This window comes from Pan troglodytes, chromosome 8, assembly GCF_028858775.2.
Source record: "Pan troglodytes isolate AG18354 chromosome 8, NHGRI_mPanTro3-v2.0_pri, whole genome shotgun sequence".
NCBI lineage: Eukaryota > Metazoa > Chordata > Mammalia > Primates > Hominidae > Pan > Pan troglodytes.
Genome location: NC_072406.2, coordinates 59,858,856 through 59,867,757, shown reverse-complemented (window position 1 = coordinate 59,867,757; position 8,902 = coordinate 59,858,856). Strand labels below are relative to the sequence as shown.

At 50.5% G+C, this 8,902-nt stretch overlaps 1 protein-coding gene across 1 annotated transcript; it reads right to left on the bottom strand.

The window, feature by feature from the left end:
* Positions 1-2,646: 2,646 nt before the first annotated feature.
* Positions 2,647-7,179, bottom strand: LOC129136185 (protein FAM25A). The gene is made up of 3 exons (XM_054660120.2): positions 7,093-7,179; positions 5,007-5,069; positions 2,647-2,836 (listed from the first exon to the last, which is right to left on the bottom strand). The coding sequence occupies exons 1-3, from the start codon at positions 7,163-7,165 to the stop codon at positions 2,703-2,705; spliced, it is 270 nt and encodes an 89-aa protein (XP_054516095.1). The 5' UTR covers positions 7,166-7,179; the 3' UTR covers positions 2,647-2,702.
* Between the last annotated feature and the right edge of the window lie 1,723 nt (positions 7,180-8,902).

Here is an 8,902-nt window from a genome sequence, read left to right as displayed (position 1 = left end):
CATCACCCCCCATGCTGACTCTGGCTCCTGCCTGGCTCTGCCCGGCCACCACAACCCCTCGGGACCATTCAGAGGCATCGCTGGAGGGTGTGTGGTTAGTGGAGTAGCTGGTCATGGGGAGGTCTCGTTTCTTTGGTGGAAGGCATTCCTGGTTCCTCTCATGAACAGGTTTCATATTACTTTGTGGTGTTCCTGGAGCCTGGAAGGAGTTGGCTTGCTCCCTGGGGCATCAGGAGGGGCTTCTCTGTAGCTTCTCTGAACCCCTCTCTGCTTCTGGCTGGGGCACCTACATCTGAGCTTCCAGTGGTGCTTCTGAGCAGCTGTAGTAAGTGTCCTCCCGGCTGGCTCGGGAGCCAGCCCATTTCACCACGCTTCCCGGGATCCACCCGCTCATCCTGGAGCCGCTGCAAACCTGGCCGCCGCCATCCCCAGCCCCGGAGCCGCCCCATACCCCTGTATATGCAATATTTGTTAACCATTCCCTTTTGGTGCCCATCTAGGTACAGGTATCATTTTTGGAGCTAAAGTATCTATAATACACTGGAAGTAACAGATGTCACCTCCATATTGTACGCCAAACCTAATAAGCAGAGCAAAACTTTTCATCCAAGCGATTTGGTTAACATTTTAGGATGTTTCTAATCTCTCAGTAATACAAATATGCTACATAGATCTATGTGTTTATCCTTTGGGCACCTGTGTGTGCCTGTGCATACCTGGAGAATAAAGTCCTGTGAGAGGAACCGCCATCCAAAGAGGGTGTTTCAGTCTGTACTGCCACCAACAATGTGCTTGTGCTTCTGAGCTTGCGTTTGGGTCAGGAGAATTTGAAAGTCATCAGGAACCAAACCAGGATATAAGGTTCAGCTGTAGCTGGAAAGTGGCAAGCGTTCCAAAGCTAAGACATTGGCTATACCTGGGCTGTTCACAAACTGTGAGTCCAATTCTGGATGAGATCCAGAAGTATGGTGAGCAACTCACTTATTTTTTAAGCAAAACACCTTTTCTTCTCATTTCTGCTAAGAACAAATAGCTTCCAGCAAGAGAAATAGGGGATGCAATATTTTTACAAATTACTTCCCTTTTTTTTAATTAAAAAAAGTTAAGTTAAATGCTATTTAAAGATATGTTTAACCTCTATGATACTGACTTGCTCATGAGAAGAAAGAGAGAGGGCCAGGCATCTTGCCCACTACTACCCACTATCAACACTTAGGCCTGACATCAGTCTCTAAATAAATATTCTGGGCCAGGTGTGGTGGCTCACGCCTGTAATCCCAGCACTTTGGGAGGCCAAGACAGGTGGATCATGAGGTCAGGAGATCGAGACCATCCTGGCTAACATGGTGAAACCCCGTCTCTACTAAAAATACAAAAAATTAGCCAGGAGTGGTGGCGGGCACCTGTAGTCCCAGCTACTGGGGAGGCTGAGGCAGGAGAATTGTTTGAACCCAGGAGGCAGAGGTTACAGTGAGCCAAGAACATGCCACTGCACTCCTGCCTGGGCAACAGAGTGAAACTCCGTCTTTAAAAAAAAAAAAAAAAAAAAAATCAACAGCAGCTTCTAGGATGATGAGCAGTGACTCAGTCTCTCCTTGACCAGATTCTGTAACCGTCCAGCAGAAATGCTTATCTGATCTCTGCGAGAACAGGAAGCAGCTCAGTGGGGGCCTTCCTTGCTAAATTCTTCATCAAGCTGGTCTGTTATCTGCCCTGAGTCCTGCAAGAACATCTCAAGAAAAATCCCAAAAACATGCAAGACAAATGAGGGCCCTCCCTTAGCATGTCTTGAAGCACTGAGGCACCTGAAAGTTGTATATAGTTTCTGGGGAAACAGTTTTTTAGGAAATGTAGCACAGACACTAACTATTCTTCCAGAAGAGCCCCTTCCTGACATGAAAGATCTTACTTAGCATGACAGAGAAGCATCTGATTCATCATGAGGACCTATCCAACCAGCAGCAGGGGCCCCAGTGCCAGTGTCCACCTCAGCAGAGGAGACACGGGGGACATGCAAAGTGTTTCTGTTGAAAAATACTTCACCTAGGGTGACTATAGTTAGCAGCAATGTATTGTATATTTCAAAGTAGCTAGAAGGCTAGGTACAGTATCCCATGCCTATAATCCCAGCATTTTGGGAGGCCCAGGCAGGCAGATTACCTGAGGTCAGGAGTTCGAGACCAGCCTGGCTAACATGGTGAAACCCCATCTCTACTAAAAATAAAAACAATAAAAAATAATAATAATAAAAATTAGCCGGACGTGGTGGCCTGCGCTTGTAGTCCAAGCTACTTGGGAGGCTGAGGCAGGAGAATTGCTTGAACCTGGGAGGCAGAGGTTGCAGTGAGCCGAGATCACACCATTGCCCTCCAGCCTGGGCGACAGAGCAAGACTCTGTCTCAAACAAAAACAAAAACAAAAACAAAAAAACAAAGTAGCTAGAAGAAGGGACTTGAAATGTACCCAACACATAGTAGTACCAAATATTCAAGGTGATAGACACCCGAAACACCCTGACTGATCACTATTCTGTGCATGCAATAAATACTTAAATGTACTCCATAAATATGTAAAATATGTTATATCAACAAGAAAATACTTTGCCTAGTGTTTCCATCCAAATGGGAATAAATCCAGCGCTCAATGTACACATGTCATGGCTTTTTATTGAGACTGGGGAAGGGCCGTGGTAGCAGGTGCACTCACTGTCCAAGTTTGTCCAGACTTTCTGCTGCATGGGTGATGGCATTTGTGACTGTGTTGGTCACTGTCTCGGTGATTTCCTTCATCTTTTTGTCCCCTGACTCTTGGGCTTTCTTTATGGCTTCAGCAATGGCTGTTGGAAAGAAAGAGGAAGAATGTCCTAGTGATCCACCCACTGAACTTGCGTCCCCTTGAGTGGCCTGTGGGATGTGGCCATCTTAATGGATTAGTCTCTGGAGTGGCCCGATGGGACCAAGGGCAGCAGGATTACTGCAGAATGAATTTGAATTTGGTTTTAATTTCCCCAACAACTTGCATTTCTTCAACTGTGAGTGAGACTGAGCATCTACTCATGGGTACATTGCCTGCTTATCCTTTTTTCTGGAAAATGCCTGCTTATGTCTTTTGACCATTTTTATATTGGGTTGTTATATTGGATTATCATTTTTATGAAAAATATTTTTCATCAGTGTGTAATTTTTCTTTTGGCTTGGTTTATAGTGTTTTTTTTTTTTTGGCTATAGAAAATTTCAGTTTTGGATTGTCAAATTTACTTAATATTTCCTTTATGGCACTGATTTTTTTGTCATAGTTCTAAAGATTCTCCCCTCTCCAAGATTAGGCCAAAGTCTCTGATGTTATTACTATGTCTAAATGTTTATGATGCCTTCCCCCTCAAAACTCATATGCTGAAATCCTCAGTCTTAATGTAATGATATTAAGGGGTGGGGCCTTTGGGAGGTTGAAATTAGCACCCACATAAAAGAGACCACAGAGAGCTAGCTCCTTCCACCATGTGAGGACAGAGCTGGGCCCATCCATGAACCAGAAAGACTCCCTCACCAGATGCCAAATCTGCCAGTGCCTTCCTTGATCTTGGACTTCCCATCCTCCAGGAGTGTGAGAAATAAATTTCTGTTGTTTCTAAGTCACCCAGTTTATGGTTTGTTTTTGTTTTTGAGACAGAGTCTTGCTCTGTCACCCAGGCTGGAGTGCAGTGGTGCAATCTCAGCTCACTACAACCTCTGCCTCCCAGGTTCAAGGGAGTCTCCTGCCTCAGACTCCTGAGTAGCTGGGATTACAGGCATGTGCCACCATGCCCAGCTGGTCTTTGTATTTTTAGTAGCAATGGGGTTTCACCATATTGGTCAGGCTGGTCTCGAACTCCTGACCTCAGGTGGCCCACCCGCCTTGGCCTCCCGAAGGGCTAGGATTACAGGCGTGAGCCACTGCACCTGGCCTATGGTATTTTATAATAGCAGCCTGAGCTAAGATGGTTATCTCCTAGTAAGTTAATAAATTCATTTATGTAAATTTAAGTCCTTCATCTACCTGGAATCTATTTTGTTGAAAAGGAATGAGATATACACATGCTTTGTACATAGTTCTACTCATAGCTCACACACATCAATTTAACATTTAACATAGAATTTTACATGTTAAATTTTTTTTTTTTTTTTTTTGAGACAGAGTATCACATTGTCGCCCAGGCTGGAGTGCAGTGGCGCGTTCTCAGCTCATTGCAAGCTCCACCTTCCGGGTTCACGCCATTCTCCTGCCTCAGCCTCCCAAGCAGCTAGGACTACAGGCGCCCGCCACCGTGCCCAGCTAATTTTTTGTATTTTTAGTAGAGATGGGGTTTCACCATGGTCTGGATCTCCTGACCTCATGATCCGCCCACCTCAGCCTCCCAAAGTGCTGGGATTACAGGCGTGAGCCACCACCCCCAGCAATTTTTTTTTTCTTTTTTTTTGAGACTGAGTCTCGCTCTGTAGCCCAGGCTGGAGTGCAGTGGCATGATCTAGGCTCACTGCAAGCTCTGCCTCCCAGGTACACACCATTCTCCTGCCTCAGCCTCCCAAGTAGCTGGGACTATAGGCACCCACCACCATGCCCGGCTAATTTTTATGTATTTTTAGTAGAGACGGGGTTTCACCGTGTTAGCCAGGATGGTCTCGATCTCCTGACCTCGTGATCCGCCCTCCTCAGCCTCCCAAAGTGCTGGGATTACAGGCATGAGCCACCGCGCCCTGCCATGTTAAATGTTTTGTCCCAGTGTGCTGTCACATAGTCTTGTGTGACTTTGTCTTCTTATTCCACAGAGAGAACCATCTAGACAGTGTCCTAACGCAGTACAGTCTGTGGCCTCTGATGAGCATAGATAACTGCCCCAGCCAAGAGGCTCTGAAAGGCTGCAACATTAGGGGCAGAGTTTGACCTGGTTAGTCAAAGAACAGGTTGGCCCAGCACCTAGCTTCCCTTCCTCCCTCCCTCCTTCCCTGCCCGACCTCAGCCGGCTGTACCTTTCTCTCCAGTCTCCTTGGCATGTCCCACCACCTCCTTCACCACTTCCTCCACGGCATGAACTGAACAGAGGAGACAAGTCCAGGGTGAGGGCTCAGAGCAGGCCAGCTGCCCCCGAGTCCAGGGTGAGTGTTCAGAGCAGAGCCGCTGCCCTCCCAGTCCAGGGTGAGGGCTCAGAGCAGGCCCACTGCCCTCCCAGTCCAGGGTGAGGGCTCAGAGCAGGCCCACTGCCCTCCCAGTCCAGGGTGAGGGCTCAGAGCAGGCCCACTGCCCTCCCAGTCCAGGGTGAGGGCTCAGTGCTGGCTTATCCTCACAACAGACCTATACATCCCTGGGCATCCTAGATGGGGCTCTGGGATGCCACCCCCAGCCAGGACAGACTGGCTCATGAGAAGGACCTTCCCCCACAGCTGGCTTCATTTGGAGACGCCAGGGCCTTGGCTGCCGGGAGACGAGCTCAGTGAGCCCCATGAGGGCATGGGTCCCTGAAGCCCCTTGGCCCTGCCTGGCCTGGAATGGCAATGAGCAGGCAGTCTTGCCAGCTGAGACATGAAGCCCAGGCTGGGCCTGTGTGCCAGGTCACACCCCTCTCAGGATGTGCTAGCGCCTGCCTCAGGTTGGTTTCCAAAGCCTCATCCAGTAAGACCAGGTCTCTCAAAGCAATTCCTCCAACAAAACGGAATTCTCGGCCTACTTCAGAGTTTTTTAAAGTGTGGGTGGTAGCGTGCTAGAACTGAAGGATTTCAGAGTCAGAAGAAATGGTTCTAACTCTACCTTCCACCTCTTGGTTCCCTCATCTTTAGAATGGGAATCTGTTGGGATGATGAGACCCAACACCAGGTCACGGGGGCAGCAAGTCCAGTGGAGCCAAAGGAATGAGAGACAGTTCGAGAGAGAAAATGGGAGCAGGGTGCTATCGCAAGTGTGGAGGCTGTGAAGGCCCCAAGTTCTGGGAGCCCACGCTATTTATTGGTGATCTAACAAAGAAACAGGTGGTGAGGATGTGGAGGTTGAAAGGAAACGGTGTATCAAGTGAATGAGAAACATATGGCTACTTGAGATAATGGGAGTGCTAGAAGCAAGGAGCCAGCAAATCTAGCAAGCCCTGCCTCAGCTTCTCTCCCAACACTCAGCTTTTCTCCCAACAGGAATCATAAAAAACTCAGAGGCTAGTGAAAGGTTAAAGCAGGTGGTCCACACCAGCTGCAGAGTCAAAAACAAAATACGCGTCTGCTGCCATTTAGAAAGAGGACACAAACTCAGGCAAGACTTTTTCACACGATGACCCATGAGTGGGGCCTGGCTGGGCCTCCCCACACATACCTGCTGACCTCTGAATACAACATACACTTCGGGACCAGATGCAGTGGTTCACACCTGTAATCCCAGCACTTTGGGAGGCCAAGAGGAATGGATTACTTGAGGTCAGGAGTCTGAGACCAGCCTGGCCAAAATGGCGAAACCCCGTCTCTGCTAAAAATACAAAAATTAGTCGGGCATGGTGGCGGGTGCCTGTAATCCCAGCTACTCAGGAGGCTGAGGCATGAGAATCACTTTGAACCCAGGAGGCAAAGGTTACAGTGAGCCGAGATCGCACCACTACACTCCAGCCTGGGTGCCAGAGCAAGACTCCATTTCAAATACAAATAAAAATAAAAATAAACATGCTTTAGGGGACTTGGATGAAATTGAAAATGCCCTTTTTGACTTTGAACAGACTTGGTGACTTGTTAAGAAATCTTTGAAGCTTTAAATTTATGGTAAAAATAAAAATCCATCTTCCTTTTCCTGCATAGGTTATTCAGAATAGGCTGTTTTGACAAGAAAGGCTCCCCAGATTTCCAGAGGGAAAGGTCCAAGCTGCCAGTGTTCACCCAGCACCAGGACTCATGCCCTGCCCCCAGGAGACCTCCCCAGGTCTGCACCCCTCAACTCCGTGCTGACTTGGTAGAGCAGGAGACCAGGGTTCCTGAGGGGCCAAGGCCTCCCCGCAGGTCCTCGCCTGCCTACTTAGATCCGCCTCCCACAGACCCAGTCTTCCCCAGATCCCCCCAGCCCAGGTAGAAAGGAGCCCCGGGTCCTCACTGGCTCCCTCGGTGGCCTTCTCGGTGCGGTGGGCCAGGCCCTCGGCAGCCAGCTTCCCCAGGCCTCCCAGCATCGTGTGGCAGCAGACAGTGGCGAACTAGGATGCTGAGGACTGGCCCAACATGCTTTTATAGTTGCCTCTGGTGCCTGTCTAGGCTCTGGGGCAATAAGCCCTCGCCCCAGCCCAGTAGGAGGCTGGACAGGTGAGTCAGCGAGGGCGGCAGCAGGAAGGGGCTGGGTGGAGCCACCCTGGCACTGGGGTGGCAGCATCCCCTGACAGCATGAGGCTTCTGTAACCCTGTCCTAGAGACCCCGTGAAGGATAGGGGCAGGGAGCAGGGCTGGACAGGAGAGATCTGGACATGCCTCTTCCTTGAGGCAGAGGGCCTGAGTGCCAGCCCCCCTGAGACCAAAGCTTCCCAAGCCTGGGTACTGATATGTACCTGGAGACAAGGCCTAGGATTCCAAGCCTGCTGCTCAAGGTCCCCAGTGTGGCCTAGTAAGAGGTTTGGGGGTTCTATGGGCCTGGAGACCTGGGCAGTCCTTTGGGTCACGAACACAAGTGGAGTGAGGGTGACTGCCCTCCCCATTCCTGGAGACCCTGGCTCTGCAGAGCAGTTTGCGGCCTCCATGGGACAGGGTGGGGCGTTCACAGTGGTGCCTTGCCCGAGGCAGAAGGGGGCACAGCACTGGGCAGAAGCGTAGTCACCTGGCGTCACTCAGCTGATGCTCACTCACCCAAGAGGCTCTGTGAGGTCGGCGGTGCCCTCCTATCCCCTGGCAGTCCTGGAGGAGTAGACAGAGGCCTCCACCACCACTCAGGGAGGTGCTTCTGGCCTTAGCTAGAATCCCCTAGAAAGCAGCTTCCCTGGCTCCTGGTGCATCGCATGAGGAGTGGCAGGGCTGCTCCCTAGTTACTCATGATGAACAGACATGCCTCAAGCCACCTGCCACATGCTGCTTCCCTTAGTCACCAGCCCAACCTGAGCCTCCTTTTCCTCATCTGTAAAATGGGCATAGCGTGCCTTCTTGGCTGTGTCCCTAATCATCCCTGAGACAAAGCATGCAAGCTCCTGGTAAACACCTATTCCCTCCACTCATCACTGAGGTGCCCTTTGGCAGTGAGCTCTGACCAACCGGTAGGGTGTGCCAAGGAGTGACTGGGACGTGAGGCTGCCTTGGAGCCAGAGGGCTGGGGAATGTGACTTCCGCTGGCCAGGAGCCAAGGAGAGGTCTTCCCATGCTCCTACTTCTGGAGTGCAGGCCTGTGGCAGGGGTCTGAGGCTCTCTCCCCAATGCAGGCTCCTGGAGCTGCTCTCCTGGGTGTGTTGGGGCCTGATTAGTTTACTGGACTATGGGCCCTCCCAGCCTGGGACTCGGGAGCTGAGACCCTCTTGCATTCCTGCATGGTGTTTGCGGGCTCCAGGGCTACAGCCAGTCCCCCTAGGGTAGACAGTGGGTATCGTGGGCAGCAGGACCTCTGGGTCTCAAGACTATGGCCCCACACATGCCATTGCTATCTTCTTTGGGCAGGGGTGAATTGGGGCTTAAACAATTTAGAGGGGCCCTCTTTATGAAAAAGAATACAATAATATGATTCTTGCACATTTTTCATTTATATACGTATGAACTTCTGGACCCAGAAGGGGCTGTGAAAGTCGGGGGCCTGGAGCTCAGGCGGGTCCAGATGACCCTGTCCTCCTTTTGTAACAGCCAGAGCCCAGGATGTTTTGCCCAGGGCATTGGGCTGGCACTGCAGAGGCCTGGGGGATGGGGGGACACCTGGGACATGGCTGGTGGGAATTGTTCTA

What these genes read in the sequence shown, in the direction of transcription:
- LOC129136185 (XM_054660120.2), bottom strand. Translation starts at nt 7,165, where the DNA reads ATGCTGGGAGGCCTGGGGAAGCTGGCTGCCGAGGGCCTGGCCCACCGC. An exon ending in GAAGGCCACCGAGGGAGCCA is followed by an intron (nt 5,070 to 7,092) that starts GTGAGGACCCGG and finishes TCCTCTGTTCAG; the next exon opens with TTCATGCCGTGGAGGAAGTG. An exon ending in CAAGGAGACTGGAGAGAAAG is followed by an intron (nt 2,837 to 5,006) that starts GTACAGCCGGCT and finishes TCTTTCCAACAG; the next exon opens with CCATTGCTGAAGCCATAAAG.